This window comes from Mesoplodon bidens (assembly GCF_964165515.1).
Source record: "Mesoplodon bidens genome assembly, chromosome: 13".
Lineage (NCBI taxonomy): Eukaryota > Metazoa > Chordata > Mammalia > Artiodactyla > Ziphiidae > Mesoplodon > Mesoplodon bidens.
In genome coordinates this window covers 25,545,788-25,568,155 of record NC_138169.1, presented here as the reverse complement: position 1 = coordinate 25,568,155, position 22,368 = coordinate 25,545,788, and the positions used below count along the sequence as shown (strand labels likewise).

Genomic DNA, 22,368 nt, shown 5'->3' with positions numbered 1-22,368 from the left:
CCTGTGTCCCTTCTCGCCTCAGCGCCGTCGTGAAGCAAAACGAAGGGAAAAAGGGTTTATAGGCAGGTGCCCTTCTGGCTTTAAAACCTTCAGGAACCCCCTGACCTGCCGGGGACGAAGGCTCGGGGTTCATCTTCCTCCCCCAAACCCCGGGGTTTGTGCGGCGGTCCCAAGACCGACTCCACTGTGTGTCCCCGTCGGTGCCCCGGCTCCTGCTGCCCTGACCCCTGGCCTCCGTGCCACCTTCAAACGGACAGCCCGAGGCCATGGGAGTCGCGGCCAGAGTGTGGGGATTAGCGAGCAGCAGAGAGGGATTAGCACTCGGGGCGGCGCACCTCGCGCCCCACAGTCCTGGTACTCACGGCCCTTGGCCCCCCTCCCCAGGGACAAGAAGGGGGCTCAGCAAAGGGCCACCGCCTCTCCCCTCCCAGGGGGCGGCTTGCTGCAGCCCAGGAGGGGGCAGGAGGAGGCTCAGCCCTGCAGGCCTTGGGCCAGTGACAGATGGGGCTTCACTGGGGTGGGAGTGTGTTCCGACGGGTCCAGAAGTCAGAGGCACCGTTTGTCTGTCCCCTGCCCCCCATCGAGTGACAACTGTGACGCTCGTAGTAACAGAGCCGGCCAGGCCTGCCACTTCAAACAGTAGGGCTGTTTAAACAAGATAACAGGCTGCAGGGAAGCTGTGCTCGGGCCCTAATGGCCTGAAACCCATCCTGAACCTGCCAGAAACAGCGGAAGCTCAGCCTCGGGCCACCTCGCCTGACGCCACTTGTCCCCGCCCCATGCTCAGCACCCACCTTCTCCAGGCAGCCTGTTTGCTGGTCCCCAGTCTCCCAAAGTATATGGCTCAGAGGGGGCTAGGGTGACCCAGAGTAGTAGCAAGTGTGGCAGCCCGTCTGGGGGGCTTAGAGGTTTGTGTGCAGGGTCTGTGACAGCACCTGAGGCCCAGCCTCTTTCCCCTGCCCTCGTCCTCCCACCTGGACATCTGCCCCCAGAGAGGAAGGACCACGCCCTGGGCCCCACCGTTTCCCCACAGTGCCCGGCACGGGGCTGGCACCGGGGTGCCTCGGGACGAGTGTGCTCCACCGAGCCCCCCGCTTCCACTGACACAGCCATACTGGCCTCGGCGTGTTGCGAGTCCTCAGGAGCCAGACAGCCCAGATGGGCCACAGGTGGCCACATGATGACCCTGGGGCCACACAGGCAGGTCACTGCCCCACCCCAGCACCAAAACACGCTTGTGCCCTGGCTGGGGGCTTTGCCCACCTGACCAAGCTGTCCCCTGGGAGTCTGTGTGGCCAGACAGCCCCTGCACCCCAAACACACATGATTCTTCTGCCCTCTGTTCTCACTGAGCCTCAGAATCAATGACCGACAGGATCTCAGAGCCAGAAAAGACCATTCCTGATCCCACAGGTGTCAAGAAGAGCCCCGGGCTGGTGTGATGAGGGCAGTGGGCATCTCATAACTTTGGATGGGGGGGACTGAGTTAGAATTGACTCCCAGATTCCCAAGGCCACACTTGGAGCACTTGCTCTGCAAGGCCTGGAGCTCCTGTGTCCTGCCCCCAGCTCCCCATGTCATGCCCAGGCCCAGGGAGGAAGGGTGGCAGCCTAGGATGAGGTCCGGGCTCTGGGTCCCACCTGCTCTCACCTCATCCGCCCACCTCCCCCCCACCCCCAACCGCTACCGCCCCTAGGGAGGATGCCTCTTCCAAAGCCCCAGTCCTTCCAGTCCTTTTCAGCTTCAGCTGAAATGAGAACTGCTTTCTATTTGTTTTTGTGTTAAATCTTGCTGGCTTGATCCAAGCCCCACTGCTGTCAGTCACTGATGGGAAATTAGCAAACAGCATGATGCAGGTGCGTGCAGGCCTGGCCCGGCTTGCAGACCATCACTGCCACCATGGGAGGGAACGGCAGTGCAAACAGCCCCTCCTGGGACCAGATTGAGGATCCCCTGGGCCCCAACACCCTTGCCTAACACTGTTCAGCAAGATGGAGCTTCTGCACCCCTGGGCACAGCCCTGGGCCACCCCTCCTGGAGGAAAGGCTGGAGAGCCATGGGCAGCAGGTGGCCAGTTCCTGCAGGGACATGAGAAGCTGGGGACAGGGTGTGGGCGGGTGGGTAGACGTCTCAGTGGGGAACCTCTGCTTGTGGCCAAACAAGATGGATTTCAGAAATGCTCATCCTTAGGAAGTAATATTTGGGCCACTGCTGCCCTAACCCTGGCTTCTCCATCAGCAGGGGGTTGGGGCTGGGCAAGGGCAGTCTTCTACTGGGCAAGGGCAGGGTCTTAGCTCCATTGAGAAACTGATCAAAGTGACAGAGCCTCTCCCAGGAAGGATGCCTACATGTGCTGGTGCAGCCATACCATCGGGACGAGGTTTAGGGAATTCCGCAGCACCCTGGGACCACAGCAGGGCCCTCGAGCCTGGGAACACTGCTCCTGCCTGTGGGGGCAGCTGGCGCTTTATCCTGCCCCGGATGCTGTCACTGTGGCTGACATACCCCACACCCTGCTAGGTGCTCGGTAGCTGGCCAGCACGGTCCAAGCCTCTCAGCCCCCTTTTCAGGTGAGGCGGGGGATGAAGAAGCTGGGTGGGGCCCTGTTTCTGGTTCCCAAGCCCTTGTCTTCGTGTCACTGCCTCTTGAGTGGGTCCTCGAAACCTCACCCCCCTCCAGCTGTGACCACCTGTAGCACCCCCAGGGCTGGGCCAGCCCATCCCCCCAGACTGGCAGTGTGGCAGGAGACACCGGGCCACAGGGTCACAGCAGCTGTGCCTGGGGACAGAGCACTGGGCAGGAGCAGGAACAAGGTTCGGGGGAAGGGCGCGCCAGAGGCCGGCTGGTCAGCGGGTCATGGCTGTGGTCTCGCTGAATCCAGGCTGGAGTCACACGCAGTGTCTCTGTCCATGTCCTCCACAACCATTGGGGACGGTAGGTCTCCCACCCCCATGGGCTCCTTGCTGTCCAGAGAAGAGATCTCCTGCCCTCCCTGGGTCCCACACCACTGCAGCAGGGGCTGGGATGCCCCGGGAGGAACATGTGCTGTGTCAGGGCTGGTGGTGCCCAACGCCAGGTCCCCTGGTCAGCTGCGCTACAGAAGGCCAGCCTGCTAGGTCTGGGCATCAGAGGAGAGCGTGGTGACAGTTCTGCCCAGCGCCTCCTCTGTCCTGATTCAGTGTGGTCTCTGGCCTTGGTGATGCCGCATCCTGATGCCCCAGGCTGTGCTGGGGGTGGGACTTGGCACCGGGACCTCGCCCAGGTGGCCCAGCTCTCCGTGGCTCCCCAAAACCCCTCGGTCCTGAGAGGCACTTGCAGCCTGGCCCTGGGAAGCCTGAGCAGGAATGGGGAGTGGGGGGCTGGGTGGTTGTCTCTTGTGAGAAGAAAAGGAAATGGCAGGAGGGCACTGTGTTCCCTGCAGGCCTGTGCGATTCCCACAGCCTTCCCAGCCACCAAACCAGGCAGGGTGGCCCAGGCCACAGGGGAGGCCACGGGGCTGACCAGGGTCTAAGCTCCACTCCTGGGCATCCCCCTCCATCAGAGCGCCAGCCCCAGAGTCCCAGGCCCTGCGGGAACCAAGCACAGGCACCTGGCAGATGTCAAAACTGCATCCTGTCCTTGAGCTGTGGATCTGTCGTCTGGCTTTGCAGACAAGGGAGCCACGACTGGACCAGCTTGTCCGGCTGAGGACGCACAGGACTGGGGCTGCATGTGGCTGGCCCCCTCTCGCCTCCTGAGGTCCTGTCTTTGGGCAGATGAGGCTGAAAGAGGAGCCGAGGGGGCGTCCCTGGAGCCGGCAAGCAGTAAACAAAGGGCCCAGGTGGGAAGCCGCCCAAGAACTACAGGTTGCCCCAGTCAGCTGTTCCAGACTGTTCTTTCCCCAGCGGCTGGTAGTTGGCTACAGAGCTGGTTTCCTGGAGCCTGAGACACAGGCCCAGAGGCTATGGTTTCTGGGGAACGTGGAGCTGGGCCATGTGGCTTGGAGGCTCTGGGCCTCTTCAGCCAGGATGCTGTCAGCCTTCCCAGGGTCACTGAAGGCCCGAAAAGGTGTGTGGGGCTGTGGCCTGGGGCTGGCCTCAGCAGAAACCTCAGGACCTAAGGCCCAGGGCCTCTGGGTGACTGTGGTTTTATTCATGAAATTAGAGCAAATACATGAGCTGAGGAGACACCAACTAGGGGTGATGAAGACAGGGTCAGGGTGAGCTGTGGCCCAGGTGCCCGGGCCAGCCTGAGTTCGGTCTCTGGATCTGAGGACATGTGTCCAGTGGGGAGCCACGTGCAGGGAACAGGGCCACCTTCTGCTCCATCCGGGGGGCCCCCCTCAGATGACCATGCCCCCTTGCCCTAGATGACTGTATTCAGATCTACCAAAACACTAGACTGTCAGAGCCAGAGGGGCCCAGTGTGGGGCGGTCCCCGAGTTCTGTTAGCACAGAAGCCTTTCTCAGTGTTGTTCAGGGCCAGTTGTCTGTGCTGGTTACCGAGGGTCCCCCAGTGGTCTCAAGCAGCTCCCTGGAGCCTGTTCTTGCTAAGTGGAGAAGTTGTTTTTCAGTTCTCAGATTATAGAAATCCCTTAAAACAATAATAATCTGCATCTTAAAACCCCTCTGGGTTCTGACGTGTGCGTAAGGAGTGGGGCTAATGCACTCAGGAAATTAATTAACCCGCTGGCCTGGGCGCTGAGCGGGATGCGGGCTGGGGAGGTCCCTCTGCCCTGAAGCTCCTGGTAAGTGCAGGATACAGATGTTCCGCGGGGTGCAGGGACACTGAGAAGAGCAGATCACCTGGCAGAGAGGATGTGCGCAGACGTGGCAGCTGCAGAGGCCCTGACGAGCCCTGGCAGCAACGTTTACCCCAGGCGGTGCTGGGGGTGGGACTTGGCACCCGGGACCTCGCCCAGCTGGCCCAGCTCTCCATGGCCCCCCCAAACCCCTCGGTCCTGCCTCTGTGGGCCGCCCCCACAGGCCCCACGACCCAGGCTGGATGCGCAAGGTCGAGCCCAGATTACCATCGCTACCTTCATCCCAATCCATCCAGGCCCTGCTCCTGATGTCTGCTCCCTTCTCCCCTGCAAGGCGGTCTCTGGGGCAGGAGGCCCCCTGGGGTTCTCTGGACCCAGAGAGCTGCTGCACTGGGGTGCCTCGGGGCCAGCCACAGCCAGCATGGGGCCAGCGAATGTGGGTACTGGGGGAGCCACTCCGGTCTCCAGGGGTTGCTCAATGCGGTCCCCATGTGACCTCAGGGGAGGAAAGGCCACAGTCGCCTCTGTCCCTCACTGCTTCCTGAACAAGCCCCATGGGGCCTGTCCTCAGGCGGGGACCCCGGGAGGCCTGGCTAGAGCAGATTCACATGTGAGTCAAACATGCTGACAGAGACATGGCAGAACCACCCGGCTCCAGGCTGCTCCCCTATGCAGAGGCTTGATTCTCGTGAATCTGCCCGGGGAGAGCATGGAGCCATCTGGCAAATGACCATTCGCAAGCGGGACAAACGTGAACAGAAAAGACAGGTGTGGTCACAGGGCCAGAGCAGGGAGGCGCTGAGGGGTCACAGAGGAGGCTGACAGCTCTTTAAAAGGACGCAGACAGTGAACACTGTAATTCACTGATGAATGAGCCTGACGGGCAGGCCCTTCCAGCCAGGGTTCGGGGGTCACCGGCTGCAGGAGGCTGGTGAATGTTTAACATCTGGCTGGGGTGGGGGCCGGCTGTAGAGGCTGCCAATTTCCATGGTGTCATTACTCTCACCTGGCTGATTTTAAGCTACCAACATGATGTCAAACAGCTCACAAACTTCTTAAAAACGGAAAAATTGGCACTTGTGAGCTGGTGCTGGCCAGCCACTGCCCTCCAGTGGATGGGTGTGCAGCGCAGGTGGGGGCCAGCGCTGCCCACACAGCACCAATGGCACCCGCCTCCTCCCTCCCAGGGCTGGTCCACGACCTGGCAAGAGGCTGACCCCAACCCGCCTATGGGGGAAGGACCGCAGCCTCAGATCCGAGGGACACGTGGACACCCCCATGCAGATTCCACCAGGGCATGTGGCAAAGGCTGTCGTGTGGGAGAGGTGGAGCATGGAGGGGGTGGGGTGGGGGCACGTCCCACCTGCTCCACTGTGTCCAGTGACAGCCTGTGCCTGGGGTAGGGGGGCGCTCTAGTGACGCGGCAGGAGGTGGCCACCATGGAGGGGCGGGCACAAAAGGATCCCAGGGTGAGGAGCGGGGCTGGAGGGAGGCCACACTGAGCGGCAGGTGGCCTGCCTGTCCTTCCGTCCTTCTGTCTGGCTGACCTCTGATGGAGGACCTATTCTGGGCACGAGCTGAGCACAAAGGGAGCAGGAAGCAGGAGCCCTCGGGAATGCTCCGTGTGACAGGGCAGGGAGAACGGAGGAAGTTGCCGTAGAGAGGTGCCTCTGTGCTCAGCTGCCCTGGGAGCAGGGGAGGGCCGGCTGCGGAGGCTGCCTCTCCACCCGCCCTCCCCCTCCCCCACGCGAGGCCCAGGGCCCACAGAGGGGAGGACCACATGGCCTCAGCCCCCTTAGGGCCGAGACAAGGGCCAGGCAGTGGAGCGAGGAACCCGGCTAGTGCCAGGGCCAGAGGAGCCTGCACAGAGGTGGGCACTGTTCACAAGGGCCGGCAGTGGCTCTGGGCCACCAACGATCCGGCTGTGAGTGCACACCTGGCCCCCTTGAGCCGCCACACATCTCCAACGCTTGGGAGGGGTAACAGGCCACAGAGAAAAAGGGCTGGGCCGATCTTGGAGGGGGACGCCAGCGGGGGGAGCGCTCGGGGCCAGCTGAGCCCTGTGCTCGCTGCACCCGTTGTTGAGAGGCACCGTGGTGGCCCTGCCGGGGGCCTGGCCCTCTAGCTGCCTTTGCCTCCTGGCTCTGGTCCAGGAGGCCTCTGCTGTCCCAGGGGCAGCATGTTGCAGAGGTCAAAGGTGCATGTGGCCCTGGCACATCACGAGACCAGAAGGAGCTGCTGGGGAGACCAGTGCCTGGTGGGGGAGGCTGTTGGCCTCTGGCGGGTCAACGGCACGCTTCTCTGGCTCTGTCCCAAGTCCCCACGGCACGGTTCCTAGAACTATGTCCTCCACCGGGTCGGGAGCAGGAGGCAGAGTGGGGACCTGCTCTGCTGGAGCTCCCTGTGGTCCCGCCACTGACGGGGTGGGGGCTGCTGGGCCAGTGCCAACCCTGATGGCCACTCAAGTCCCCCGAATCCTGCTCACTGCCCCCACCCTGGGACCCATGATGAGTGATCTCTGGGCCTCAGTGTCCTCATCTGCAAAGCTGGCTGGTTAAGGGCACTAAAGGGTATGTCAGGTCCCTTCCTAATCTAAGCCGGGTATCATCCACCTCTCGCATCTCCCACTTGTAACCACGTCCTTTCCACAAATGCCACCCCCTCTGTCACCAGCAGGTGACGGTCAGTTTCGCCGCAGACCCAGGCAGCACCATTTTGTGACACAGTGCCGTTCATCGTGTCACTGAAACATGCTCCCTTTTTGGGCTGAATGACAAAGCACACTATTTGTAGGACAGCCTGGAGCAGCCCCCCTCCTTGGGCACACTGCACACACATGTTAAGGCCTGCGGCTGCACACACAGCAGGTGCACAGCAGGTATATAGCAGGCACGCAGCAGGTATACAACAGGCGCACGGCAGGCCTGCTGACAGCTTCACCAGGGAAGGGCAGCGAGCGAGCTGCTGAGGGTGCTCCCGTGAGAACACTGACACCTCACAGCTGCCTCGTCCTCCCCTTCTGAAGGACCCCCCACCATGCAGAGGCCATGGGTCCATCAGCAGGTGCGCTGGGCTGAGGCTGGGTGGCAGGCCGACAGCAGGGTGCTGGGGTCCCGCCTGCCAGGTACTAAAGTTGGGGGGCTGGCCTCAGGGGCTGCCGCGTGGGGTGGGCACCCAGGCGGGCCATGGCTGAGTTCCTCATCTTTCTTTACTCTGGGAAGAGGCCACGAGCCAGGCGTAGAAGGAAGTGGCTCCCCAAAGGGTGGGTGGGGCAGGGCGGCCTGCCTTGGCCCCAGGCAGCAGGTGTGGCTCAGGGAGGGCCCATGGCTGCGTGAGCTCGGACTGTGACCTGTCCTCCCACCTGTGATGGGGACCCTGGGCATGGCTGCCGTCCCACAGGACCCACCAGGTGATGTGTGACTGGGCTGTGCTCTGGCCTCCTGGGCCGCCTGGACAGCCCCGCATGGGGACAGTGAAGGCCCCCTGGTGTCTGCAGGACTGCATGGGGGGGGGACGGGCCCCAGGCAGGCCAAGGACCCATTAAATCCTCCTGGGACGAGGGCCCGGAATCGTCACCAAGGCTGAGCACAGCTTCTGGGATCTGCTGGTTGGCATGGTCCACAGACGCCCGGAATCTGCCCCCTGCCCAGGGGCTGCCCTGCACGTGCCGCAGCCCTCCATGCCCTCTGCGCCCAGCGGTCTTGACGTCACCCTTGGCAACGCACTGACGCAGAGGCCAGCGGGCAAGTGGGGGTGGGGCAGGGACTCCTCTACCAGGTGCAGGGAGTGGCGGGGGTGGGGTGGGAGGAAGCCGCAGGTGCTGAGCGGGGAGGAGCTCCGAGGAGCCGTGTCCGGAGCCTGGCACCAGGCCCCGGGAGCCGCTGGTTTCTCCTGGCCGCCTGGCCTCTGCCAGGGCCCTTGGAAAGGGGAAGACAGGGTGGCAGCCCAGTCTCAGCCCCTCCGCAGCGCTCGCCTCCCCCAAGCACGGAGAGGCGGGCTGGGCTCTCCCCAGGTGGCAGCCAGACCACCTTGCAGGCTGGTGGCGGAAGGACTCGTGGCTGGTATTGTCTCTGCTCAGCAGAGTTTGTTCTTAATCGAGACACTGCTGGTAGAGCATGAAAGGTCAGAACCACTTGGAATCCAGTGAATTTCCAGCCTTTCTTGAGTTTCTCATCAAGAATCTCCTTTTCTGGTGAACAACCACCTCCCCAGGCCTGCTGAGTCCAGGTGGTGGGCAGGCAGGGGGTGCGGGCCTGGCCGCTGGCCTCTCCCCTCAGGAAATGCTGTGATGGCCCCAGAGCCTGGCTGCCTTCAGGAGGAGGACGTGCGGGCCTCACAGAGAAACCCCCGCGGGGGCCGCCTGTCCACCCAGTCATCCACATGACCCAGCCAGGCGGCTACTTGCTTGCACACAATGGGGCCACAGAAATGAGCGACGGTGATGGAGTGCTGTGCGGGCACTGGGCGGGGGTGACGCCTGACATGAGACCTGGAGGACAGGGCAAGTGGGCAAGGGATGAGGGGCAGGGGACAGGGTGGCCACGTGCTAAAGGCTGGAGAGCTCGGAGCACGTGGGAGTGAGCTGAGCCCGCGAGGCCAGGGCAGAGAGGAGAGGGGCTGTGGGCCGTGGGGACGGTGGGCAGAGCTGGGAGGGCCTCAGGCAGAAGCCCTGGCCTGGGGTCCGTCTTTGAGGACACTTGGGCCACTTGGGCTGGCAACCCGTCGACAGGCTCAGAGCAGGAAGGGCAGCCAGATGGCTCCATGAAACATGGGACCCACACGAGGACGAGGCTCCCTGCCCCCATGATCTGGCACACCTATGGGCGCAGACACGGCAGGCAGGACGTGCCAGCGGACAGTCTGGGAGCCCGCCCAGCACCGAGGGAATTCACCACACCCGTCCTGGAGATGACAGATGTGGCCCCCAGAGGCCACTGAGCACAGGCCACCACCAGCCTCAGGACACAGCTAAGAACAGGCAAGCACCCGGAGAGCAAGATGGCTGGAGCCCAGGTGGCTGCAGACCTGCCCAGGCACCCCGCTTCGCCTCAGGGCCTGGTCAGCCCCAAGCCCTCTGCCCACGGTGATGCCTCACCGAGGAGCCTGACCTCGCTCCTCCGCTGCCCAGACCACATGTGGCCCTCAAGTGGGGGCAGGCGGAAGAGGGACAAGACTCTGGGGGACAGTGTTGGGAGCAAGACGGGCTGGCCCACAGTGAGTTGCAGACTGTCCAGGCCCATGCTGCTGGGACACGGCTCCGCCTCCTGTCTCCGTGGCCTCCTACAGCTGCTCACCCTTGTCCACCAGGCTGGGCCTCCGTGCAAACCTAAAGAGTGTTGCATACCCTTCTCTATTTGGAAAGCCAGTCAGGTGCCCAGCACAGTGGCCACTACCTGCAGCCACCCGCAGAGTTCCTGGGGCTGCAGCCCAAAATTAGGACTCCCTGCTGAACCCAACGAATAAAACCATCACCTGCCTAAAAAGACCGGGTGGGGCTTCCCTGGTGGCGCAGTGGTTGAGAATCTGCCTGCCAATGCAGGGGACACGGGTTCGTGCCCCGGTCCAGGAAGATCCCACATGCCACGGAGCAACTGGGCCCGTGAGCCACAATTACTGAGCCTGCACATCTGGAGCCTGTGCTCCGCAACAAGAGAGGCCGCGATAGTGAGAGGCCTGCGCACCGCAATGAAGAGTGGCCCCCGCTTGCCACAACTAGACAAAGCCCTCGCACAGAAACGAAGACCCAACACAGTCATAAATAGATAAATAAATAAAAATTTTAAAAAATCCCGGGTGTCCCATCCTTGCATCGCCCCGTCCCCTGGTCCCCTCATTTCCCAGCATGAAGGATCCCCCTCACGAACATCATTACCCCTTCCCCTGGGTCCCTGCCAGCTTGCCACCTCCCTGAGCCCCTGGCACCCAGCCCAACACCACTTACGGCTCCTTTGCAGACTCCCAGTTTGCCCCCATGACCCCCACCCTCAGGATCAAAGACCTCTTAAGGGCAGATGCCAGGTCTTTGCTCGGTGATCCTGCCTGGCACAGACCCTGTGCTGTGGGGCAGCCCCAGCCACACCCATCCCTATCCGTCTGAGCGGCCTCCACCACCACCGCTCCTGGGTGCCCTGGGAGACTGCAGAGCCCATGCCTGGGCCTCCTGCCTCGGTTGGGCCTGCCCACCCTCTTCTTGCCAGGGGCCTGGCTCCCACCTGCCAGCAGCTCCCCGCAAGCCTCCACTGGCTCAGCACCGGGTCCAGGTTGTCCCTCGGCACCTCTTGCACTGCCCCCACTTCTGGGGTCCCCCTGCCACGTGACTCTGAGCTCCCAGACCACAAGGTGGTTCTCAGCCTGGGAAGAGGGCCTGGAGGAATTACCACCCCTACCCGACCCCTGGGGATTAAACCTCAGAAAAGGTTCTTAACCCTGTGGCTGACAGACTCTCAGGACCCGGACGGGGTTGCGGCGCCGAGGTTCCTGGGACGGAGCACGGTGTCCAGCTGGTGGGAGCTGCTGCATTTACTGAACTGCCACAAGGACCAACAACTGGACGCCCAGCCTGCGCCGTGTCCTGTAGGGCAGCCAGACTCCCTCCTGCCTCCAGGGTCACTCCCTGTGCACCTGGCCACACTCGATCTCACCTGCAGCAAAGCCCCTCGCGGTGCCAGCGTCCCCTCCTCCCCACCCCCAGGTGGCTAACATGCTCTGGGAGCCGAGGAGCAGGCCCTGCTCAGCAGAGAGCTGGCCCTCTGCACCCCGAGAGCGTCAGGCATGGGGTGTATGGTCTGCTCGCAGCACCTAGGTGAGGCCACCTGGGCCCGTGAGCACCATGAGGGCAGTGCTGTCTGCAGCCAGTGAGGGTGGCATAGCACAGAGGGTATCCCTGCCCGGTGGAACCCAGGGTAGGGTTAGAGTGGAGTTGGGGGCCTCCCAGCTGGGGTGGCCACCGAGAGCTGCCCTCCAGGCAGACGTCCTGACAGCAGGCACTACCCTGAGGTCCTCGCTGGAGCAGCCCTGGCTCCCCTTGGACAGCAGCCACTCCCCTCCCACCCTGGATACAGCCAGGATCCCGCTGGCTCCCGCGTGTAAGCAACGAGCAGAAGAGCCTGGTCACTCACTCACCGTCTGGTTGTCCTCATAGAGCTTCAGGTCGTAGCCACTAAGCTCCACGCAGAAGATGATGGCGGTGACGCCCTCGAAGCAGTGGATCCATTTTTTGCGCTCTGACCTCTGCCCGCCCACATCCACCATCTTGAAGGTGAGCTCCTTGAAGGTGAACTTGTTCTCCACGATGCCCGTGGTCATGTCCCGGGAGCGCAGGATGTCCTCCACGGTGGGCACATAGTCGGGCGCGGCGATGCGCTCCAGGTCGTTCAGGTAGTAGGCCGCGTTGTCCTCCAGGTGGTACTCGCTGGAGCGGCCGAAGCAGGCCTGCGCCCCGGGGTCGGCCCACAGCCGCCGCATGACACCCAGCAGCTCAGGTGTGATCTCGCCCTTGCTCTCGGCGGGGCCCGTCAGCGCGAACAGCTGCACAGCGTCGTAGGCGCGGTCGGGGTTGTGGAAGTCGATCTTGAGCGCAGCCAGGGCACGGATGATGCGGGTCAGCGAATCAATGGCGTTGTAGATAATGAGCGGCTTGTACTCCTTGCAGGCCTCCAGGTTGAAGCCGCCGCTGTGGATGATCTTCATCTGCTTCACAATGGTGCTCTTGCCCGAGTTGCTGGTGCCCAGAAGGAGCAGCTTGATCTCGCGGCGCTGCCGCTGGCTCTCCGAACGCAGGTGGCGGTCAATTCGCCGGGACCGCCGTGCTGCCTCTTTCTCCTCTGAGCTTTGCCGACATCCCATGGTCTGGCAGCGGCGGGCCCAGACGCGGAGCACGGGATGGGGGGCCTCTCCCGGTGGCCACCAAGAGGGGCAGCTGAGACTCGAGGCAGGTGCGCCCAGTGGATGGGAGCCGGTGCCCTGGAGCGCTCAGCGTGGGTAGGGGGGCGAGGCCATGCCCCACTGCAGCCCTTGCCCCGGCGCCTCCTCTCCAGCTGGCATGGCTCTTGCGCTGTGGGAGGCGGCTGAGCCCTCCCTCAGGGACACTCCACCTCCCAGGGCCACCGCGGGGCCAGATGCGCCGCAGTCATTCCCTATCCTCCTGACGGTGGGAAGCCGTCTGGTCGCTGGTTGCTGGGGTGATGCTGCCGAGTGTGGCTGGAGGGCTGGCTGCCAGTAAGGATGTTGCGGCCTCTCCCTGCGGTCCCCCTGCCTCGGGCATCTGCCTTCACCTGCCAACAAGAGAACAGCATGAGCCTCCTCCCACCACAGGCTGGGTGGGCAGGGGAGCCCTGGACGGCGGGAAGCGGCCTGGGGAATGATGAATCAGAGCCCTCCCCCGCCCCCCCAGTGGAGCTCAAACCCCAGCAAAACATGCCTGGCCGCCACCCTGCACCCCTCCCGCCGGCCAGCTGGCCTGAAGCCGGCGCTCAAGGAAAGAGTGCCCACAGCTAGGCCAGGACCAGGCCTGAGGGTCTTCAGAGGGGAGAGAGCCCAGCGCCCCGCCACTCTGCCCTGCCCACCCGGACCCGGCGACCTCACCCTCGCTGAGCCTCAGACCTCAGTCTGGTGGTGGTTAGGATTCCATGTGGTGGTTCCGCACCCTCTCCTGCAGCTGCTGGCGCTGCACCCACATGTTTACCATGGGGTCCCAGACCAGGGTAACTGGGTGCTACCGACTCTTACCGCCTCCCGGGAGTGGGGTCACTCCTGCTCTCTCCAGGGCAGGGGCTCTCAGATGGGCAGGGCAGTGGCCAGGTGTGGGCGGCAGGACAGGCCAGAGCAATGCAAGGGCATCGGGAAACAGCAAGTCCAGGGCAAGGCAGAGGCTCCCTGGTCCCAGGCCAAGCCTTTCAGGTCCCCTGCCCCAGCTGGTCAATAAGGAGCAGCTGTGCTCACACCTGGTGCAGGGCCTCAGCACCAGCTCTCTGCCAGCCCCCTGTTGACCCGGGAAGTCTGCATGCTCCTCCCAGGGCTCCCCCGACCACCTGCAGCAGCTGGGCTGGGTCCTTCCCACCAGGGCATCCCCAAAGCTCAGCCTCTGCCCCTTCCTGGGAGCCCAGGACGGCACCCCCCCCACCCCATCCACACAGCCTCTGTCCCTGCCTGGCAGCCTGCCCCCTGCAGCACCCCCATCTTGCCATGGCCAGCATCCACCCCCTAATGCCCCCATTCCTCCCACAGCAGGCCCTGGGTGGGAAGGACCCCGAGTCTTGTTCATGTCCCCCTACCTGCCCGTCACTCTCCCAGCTGCCTCCATGCCTGCCAGTCCCCACCATCCTGCCCTGGAGCTGACCCCGAGCCCGTTCTCTCCCTGGGCTCCCCGTGCCGCTCGGGGGGACCCTGATGCACTCCACTGCTCTCAGGGTGGTGTCAGCCCAGCTGTGTGGCCGGGCCCATGACCCCCGTCTCAGAGCCTGTCCCTCACTGATCACAGCACACCCAGAGCTGGTTCCCAAGAGGTAAAGTGGCCGGCACAGAGCCTGGTACCCAGCCAGTGCTCCCCCCACCCCCATCCCCATCACCTGAGAGCGCCCCCTATTCTGCTGCCTGGGCCTCCACCCCGTCCCGCCCCGCCCTCCGCGGCAGCACTTGGGCCCGGCACACAGCAGGTGCCCAGTCGGCAAGGTGGGAGGGGTTCAGCCTTGGGGCGCTGAGTGTCTCCTGCTTCGCCTGCAGCCCCACAGCCCACGGTGGGGGATGTACCAGGAGACGTCTCTGCTGAGAGCAGCGACTAAACGGCTGGTCATTCAGCACGGCCCCAGCAAGGATGGTGATCACGCTTAGAACAGAAGCCCCGAGATGACCCCCCTCCGGGCACAGGGTGGGTGCTCTCGAGCAAGTGTCGTAGGACGATGCATACAGGACACAGGCAGCACACGCACCCACAGGCATGTGACCCCCAACACACACGTGCGTGCACATACTGTGTGAGTAGAGGTCTGCGAAGTTATTTTCCAAGCAGCAATGAGCTCTATGTTGTGAAATTACAAGGGATTTGTGCATTTTACCATGTTTCCTACACTTCCCTCATGAACTGTGTCATAAGAAAGGTTTATAGACAAGAGTCCCACCAGGGACTTGCCCTGGACCATAAGTATGTGCGACAGGGACCCAGTGGTTGCTCCCTGGTCCCTGCTGATGACCCGGTTCTGCCCTCGGCCGGCAGCCCCGGACATCTAGCTCCAGCCCAGCATTTGCCCAGGGTCCCCGGTGCCCGGCCTCCTGAAGGCGATGCTGGCTACACTGGGGGAACTGCATGTTGTCATTTCCGTTTTTCTCAATTTTGTGTCTTAAAGTCTCAGGTACAGGCAGGCCCCAAGTGGCCAATTCTCCCTCAGCTGATCAGCGACAGGGACAAAGGTCACCCAGGAGAGCAGGTCCCTCCCATTGTCTGGGGCCCCCAGAGACAAGCAGGCCCCCGGGCGCTGGGTCTCCCTGTGGTGACCCCTCTCTCGGAACATAGTTTAACCCGGGCAGGTGACATGGCATGGGATCCAGCAGGCCAGTCCCCTGCCTCCGTGTAGGGCTGCACTTGAACAGACTGCACCGTCGGCCGCGTCCTCGCAAGCACCGCACACAACCCCCCGCACCCAACCCCATGCAGCCTGGGGAGCCCGCCCTCCACCTGGCTCTGGCATGGGACCCCTGCCTGCTCCTCACAGGCCAGCTCAGGCCCTCGTGGCCCACCAGCGGGCACCCCACCTCTCCCTACCATGCCTGCCCCTTCTCTGGTCTCTCCCACCAGACTGAGGCCCTTACCAAACACCACATACAAAAATTAACTTAAAATGGATCAAAGACCTAATACTGTAAAGACTCTTAGGAAAAAGCATAGGGCAAAAGCCACCTGACACTGGGTTTGGCATTGATTTCTTGGATAAGACACCAAAGGTACAGGCAACAAAAGAAAAAACAAACTGGATTTCATGAAAATTTTAAACTTTTGTGCACCAAAAGACGGTATCAGCAGGTAAAGAGGCAATCCACGGAATGGAAGAAAACATCTGCAAATTGTATACCTAATAAGGGATTAATATCTAGAATATTGAGACAACTCCTAAAATTCAACAAAAAAACACAACCTGATTCAAAACTGGGCAAAGGACTTGAATGGACATTTATCCAATGAAGATACATGAATGGCCAATAAGAACATGAAAAGATGTTCATCACTAATTACTAGAGAAATGCAAACCAAAACCACACTAAGATACCACCTCACACCTATAAGGATAGCTACTACTGAAAAAATCCCAGAAAACAGTGAATACTGACGAGATATGAAGAAATTGGAACCCTTGCGCACTGTTGGTGGGAAGGTAAAATGGTGCAGCTACTGCAGAAAACAGTATGGAGGTTTCTCACAAAAATAAAAACAGATCTACCACATGATCCAGTAATTCCACCTCTGGGTACATACCCAAAAGAATTGAAAGCAGGGTCTCAAAGCAATTTTTGTACACCCATGTTCATAACAGCATTATCCACATAGCTAAGCAGCAGAAGCAACTCAAGTGTCCACTGACAGACAAATGGACAAACAAAATGTGATCAAAACATACAAGGGAATGTTATTCAGCCATAAAAAGGAAGGAAATTCTGACACCTGCCACAACATGGATGAGCCTTGGGGACATTATGCTCAGTGAAACAGGCCCGGCACAAAAGGACAAATACCATAGGATTCTAATTACGTAAGGTCCTTAGCACAGTCAAGTTCATAGGGACAGAAGGTAGATGGTGCCAGGGGCTGGGGAGCTGTTGCTTAATAGGGTCAGAGTCTCAGTTTGGGAAGATGAAAAGGTTCTGGAGATGATGGTGGTCATGGTTGCACAATGACGTGAATGTACTTAATGCCACTAAACTGTACCATTTAAAAATGGCTAAAATGGTAAACTTTATTATTTGTATTTTAACACACCCATGAGAAAAGTGGGGCTGGCCACGTGGTCCTTGACCAGTGCAGCCACAGGGCAATGGAGGAGTAAATGGGAATCGTGGCTGGGGGCGACTGTGCGTGTTGGGCCAAGTCTGGGAGCCAACTGCCACCTATGGGGTGGTGGAGCCTGGGGCTGTGCGCGGACACAGGGAGGGAGGTCTGTGAGCAGGGGGACCTCAGGACAGCCCCACCCCCTCGGAGGCTCCTGCCATTTCAATCTCTTTGGGTCTGACTGGGCTTTCCTGGACCCCTGAGGACGTCCCCAGTCAGCCCAGAGGCACAGGGCCAAGGGCAGGACGACCACATCATTCCCTGGCCAGTAACTGTTCATGAGTCCCCAGGTCCCGACACCCAGGATGCCCCACCACAGCGCTGCTGGGTCTGGCTGTAAATCACTGAGGAGTGGGGGAGGGAGGGGCACTTGGGGTGGGGCAGGGGTGCCATGGCGTGACCGGGGAACTGAAGGAAGGCAGGGTGGCCGGACCGAGACAGATGAGAGAGGCACAGGGAGAGGAAGGGGCGGGCCAGCCGGGAGGAGCCCACGGCACGGGCGCACATCCGTGTTGTGGTCGTGTGCCTGCAGATCCGTGCCTGTGTCCGTGTGCAGGACGGCACACATGTGCACACACTGGTCTAGGTAGTGCCTGTGTGCAGGTCCATGTACGTGTGTGTAGGGAGATGCACACGCACGTCTGTGCCGCTGCACATGGCATGTGGGGAGCAGGGGTGCACGTGGAGGAGTCAGGGCTCTGTCACTCACAGTTACTTATTGGGCCGGCTGGCGGTGATGGAGGGGGGGCACTGCTGAAGACCCTTGACGGAGAAGGGTGGGCATCAGACCAAAGGTAGCAAGTGAGCAGTGGTGAGGGAGGGGCCCAGTTCCAGAGAGTGGGGTGGGGGTGGGGGGGTCGATGCAGGCTGCACAGGTTGCGGGGCCGGCCTCTGGGAAGGAGGTGGTGAGGAAAGCGGGACTGCGGGTGCAAAGGCCCTGAGATGGGGACGTGCCTGGCATCAGAGGGACAGCACAGATGCTGGGGGCTGGCGCTGAGAGTGAGGGGCCGGCCTCTTCCCTGAGTCAGGTGGGAGCCAGTCAAGGTTTGGGTAATGAGTGCTGTGTTGTCTGGGGTGTGAACAGCATCCCTGGACCAGGAAGGCTCTGCACGCAGCAGTCCAGGGGACAGGGCTGCGGTTGGGTTCAGGGCGCCCCAGGGTCTGGCCCCAGGGCGGGAGCGGGGCTGTTCTTGGAGAGGGGACGCTGGGGAGAAGCGGCAGGTGCGCCCCTGGCGGGCTCGGTCTACACACGTGCACCCACGGGGGCTCCCCAGCAGCTGTGGGGAGAAACTGGGTCCTTTGCGGGTCTTGACAAGCTCCATCACAGCCCCTCATAGGCCTCCCGGACTCACGGACCCGGCTGTGGACCCCAAGGCTGCGAGGGCAGGACTCCAAACCCAGAGCCCACTCAGCAGCCCTGTGGCTGAAAGTTGCTCTCCTTCCTGTGGTCTCAGGCAGATACTTCCCTTCAAAACCTCCCTGCCCTGTCCCCGACCCCCAACCCTGGACCCTGGCTCACTGCCTGGCAGGCCCACTTGCCCTCCTGTCACACTGCCCTTCCCCAGACACGGCCCTCTCAAATCTCATGTCACGGAATCTGGTGACGGCCTGGAGCCAGGGGTGGGGACACGCTGCTGCCACCTCTCTGGGGCCTTTGCATATCTGGCGCCCTGTACCCTGGACACCCCCCCACCATGGCCTGGCCCAGAGCTCCAACCACGTGACACCCGGGTCCGCTGTAACCCTCTTCGCAGCTGTGTCAGGAGCTGGGGCGGAGCAAGGCTGTGGAACGCCAGCCCCTGACCTTGCTCTCAGCAGCTCCTCCTGCCCCCACCCCCCGACGCAGGAAGGGAGCCCAGGGTCAAGGTCACCTAAGGTGTTGCACCCAAGCCGGGCTAAGCCAGAGGGTCTCCAAGGACAGAAGATGGCTTATCGGCTTACTGGCCTGAGAAGGCCTGGACCCAGCGGGTGGGGCACCCTCCTCACAGGTCCCCGCTTCCTCTGAGGGAGACGGGCCCAGCCCCTCCCTCTCCAGACACCCTCCCCGCCCCAAGGAAAGCCTGCTCCACACTGAGCCCTGGGCCACTAGATAAGGGTGTGCTTGAGAGGGGGCGTTTGAGGCCCAAGCAGAGGTCACTCAGGTGGCCAGCCATGCGGGGGACGGGGGGAGGACCCCAGGGCAGAGGGCAGCCCAGGTCACAGGGCCAGCAAGGCCGAGTGAGACCACCCACCTGATGCCCTTGACCAGCGAGTCCCCAGTGCCAGAGCGGGGACCAGGGCTGTCTGAGGTCCTGGGCCTTTCCACCCCCAGAGCCTGCCCCTTGCCCCCGCGGAGCTGGGTGGGGCTGTGACTCAGCACCGCTGTCCCCCCTCCATCTGCAGCTGCTCCTGAGCCCCTGCAGCCTTCTGTAGAGGCCTGGGGAGGGCCTGCCTGAGTCCCAACGCCCATGTCCTGTCCACACGCCTCTGTCACTGGCCTCCTGGGCCTGAACCACCCAAGTCGTTTCCATCTTCTGAAGAGTGGGTCCCTCTCCCCGCCCTCCAGAACTGCCATCCCCGCGTCAGCTCCCTCCTTGTGGCCGTCACCTCTGACCCGTGTCCTCCCCTCCTAAGAAGGACCCGTTTCCCACTGCCCGTGAGCACCCGGTGAGCTGGAGCCCAGAGTTCCACGTTCGGTGGACATTTGAGCCCAAGTGCCGGGTCCCCGTGCGCCCCTCGTTGGGTCTTCTCGAGCCTGGCCTAGACCCGCCCGTGGCACCCAACAGGCCTGTGTCCTTTGCGTGCGCTTCTGACCACCCCCCGCCCCTCTGCTCCCCGCCTCCACCCGCCTGAACTCAAGCTGTGGCCCCACGAAAGGCCTTTTACCTCTGGGCGCAACAGCCCCTGCCTGGCCAGCCAGGGCCCGCAGACCCCATGGGGCCGTTTGCATGTGTCCTCGGACTCAGGGCAGCTGAGGGCTGGGCCTCAGGGAGGGGCCGTCCCGGGGGAGCTGGGCACCGGGGGGCCAGGGAGAGGGCCTGGTTGCACCCTCGACCGCCGGGGCCCCCCCGGGGGGGGCGGCCTGCACCTCTGTGCTGAGAGTACGGCTCCCTGCCTCAGCCTTGCGGGGTGTCCAGAGCTGGGCATGGCACCTCAGGTGTGGAAACTGAGGTTTGGGGAGGGGGGCAACTTCCTCGGGGCTGCCTGCGAGGGCCTGCAGGGCTCGGGCCCATGGGTCCTCTGACCCCCAGGACCCCCCGGCACCCACAGCACCACTGGTCACCTGCTCTGTTATCTACCCCGTGGTTTTCTTTAAACTGACTTGCGTTTTCACTTAGGCGTCTGTGCTTTAAAACTGGCCTCGTGTTCCTGCTTTGAACAGAAAGCCCGAGTCACAGCTCAGACAGTAGGAACCCAGAACAGAAGTGGGGTCGCAGCTGCCAGCCAGGGTGTTGCCAGGGAGGCTGTGGCCCCGCTCCTCCTGAACACGGGATCAAGGTGGGCAGGGGGAGGGTCCAAACTGGTATTTTCCCCTTAAAGGAAAAGGACAGAAAGAGAATAAAGGCTGCCTTACTGGGGGAGGGTGGTTGGGCTGCTGCTCACAGCTGTGGCCTCAGGCCACCTCCATGGTTTGGTGGCCGCCCGGCCCCTGGGATGCAGAAGAGTATACCCAGGCCTGAGCCCCTCCCCACTGGGACCCCTGGGCGGTGGCGTCAGCGCTGCACCCCACGGCCTCACTCAGGACAGACGCCGTCTCTTGTCTCAGAAAAGTGCTCCACCCCTGATCCACTAGTTCCATCCCATCGGGGCCCCCCCGGCCCTCCCAGAAGGCCATCAGTCAACCCTGGGCCCTGTCTGATCATCACGGTACCCTCGGGGGACCGAGCCTGTATGTCAGGCTCTGCTCTGCGCTCGGGGACATGGGGTGAGTCTGGGCACCAAGGGGCTTGTGTTCTGGTGGGGGGACTGGTGAAGAGCAGTGCCGTGGAGAAGGGGAGAAGGTGTGTGTGGTGGGCAGCCAACTAGTGGGATGGGGGGAGGTCCAAGGAGGTGACGCTGGAGGAGACAGATGACAAGAAGCCACCAGTCATGTAGGGGAAGGGAATGGGCCAGGGTGGGGACAGCTGGGGTGATACTGACCAAGGGCTCGGCTGGGCAGTGGGAGAGCCTGCCTGGCCTGGGCCCAGCTCAGGGCAGGTCCACCCCAGGAGCGTCCCTCCCACAGTTCCCTAGGGAGCAGCTCAGAGATGGTTGCCCTGGCAGGGACCCTCCCCACAGGGGCCAGAGGGCAGAAACTGCCCACCCTGGAGACCCCTGTTCTCCCAGGGAGCTGCCACTGGTGGCGGGAGGTGGGCACGGGTTGCATCACCAGCCTGGATCCAGGCATCAGGGAGGATACTGGCACAGGGCTTCCCTGGAAAGGCCTGCAAAGCAAGCGCAGGCCACTCCTCCCTCATACCCTACAGCTCGAGGGCCTGGCCGACATCACACACGGCAGAATCCAAACGCTCTGATGGTTTCTGATACAACAACATGTACTTTTGGACTAAAAAGCCACACCTTTCCCTCCGAGGAGATGACCCCTGCTTACTTTGATGCCAGTAACACTGGAAGGGGCCAGGGACAGGCCGCCCTCCCGGAAACTGCCCTCTGGGCAAAGCCGGCCTCCCTGGTTGCGTCTCCTACCCCCACCCAGCCCGCCCCGCCACCCAGCTGAGAACGTCCCCCCGGGGCCAGCGAGAGCCTCCCTCCTGAGCGACCCCGGCCACTGCAGCACCGGCTGGACTTATCACGCGCCCAGAGTGACCTTGAGCCCAGTGTCTGGTGCCCCTACTGGGCAGTGGAAACGGACCTCACCCAGGACGGCCCTTCCTCAGGCGCTGGCTCCTCCTGCCCGGCCACACCCGACCCCTGTGCCCCCTCCCCAGGGCCCCAGCTCCACCTCCCTCTGAGCAGGTGCTCGGGAAGATACACGGAACAGACACACTGCTGACTTGGGGACCCCTGACAGCCACCCCCCAGCCCACTGGACCAGGCCCCAGGTGAGCTTATCCACACACCCCAGCCTGCCTGCCAGACCCACAGTGGGTCTCCCCTTAAAAGCAGCCCCCTTACTTTGCCTCTTCCTTGTTCCCTGCTTATTTTGGAGCCAGAGTCCGAGCAGATGGGAGGAGGACAGGGGCTGGCGGGCAGCGCCCCCAGCAGCAGACAGGCTCCAACAGCTGGCTCTGCCCTGGCCAGGCAGCCCCTTGGCCTCAGGACCACTACAGGTGACGGGAGAGGCCCTTCCCTTGGCCCCGCACTGTCCCGTGGCTCTGGACGCCCCAGCCATGTGTGCAGCCTTCCGGCCCACAGCCGCCATGGCCGAACAGACGAGATGTGATAACATCGCCTGAGGAACACTGACTCAGGAGGAAACCAGGCCAGAGATTTCTCCAGGCCGGGAGTAAAGAAAGAAACAACACCGGAAGGCTCCACACTCAAGGGGAAGGAGGTGCACTCACCAAGAGCCTGGCTCTAGGTTTCCGCAGCCACGGGAACTGCTGACCGTCACTCAGGCCCCTGGGCTGGGTGGGGACTGATCTTCCTGTGCCCTGCCTCTGTGCGTGGTCCC

At 62.4% G+C, this 22,368-nt stretch overlaps 2 protein-coding genes across 3 annotated transcripts in view; one reads left to right on the top strand and one right to left on the bottom strand.

The window, feature by feature from the left end:
• Positions 1-22,368, top strand: part of RSPH14 (radial spoke head 14 homolog) — a 62,303-nt gene that overhangs the window by 21,879 nt on the left and 18,056 nt on the right. The window lies entirely within an intron of this gene.
• GNAZ (G protein subunit alpha z) overlaps positions 1-22,368 on the bottom strand; it is a 42,557-nt gene that overhangs the window by 10,887 nt on the left and 9,302 nt on the right. The window contains exon 2 of the mRNA XM_081252515.1: positions 11,864-13,014. Within this exon, the coding sequence (XP_081108641.1) occupies positions 11,864-12,586 (723 nt within the window). The 5' untranslated portion in view covers positions 12,587-13,014. The remainder of the gene's footprint in view (positions 1-11,863; positions 13,015-22,368) is intronic.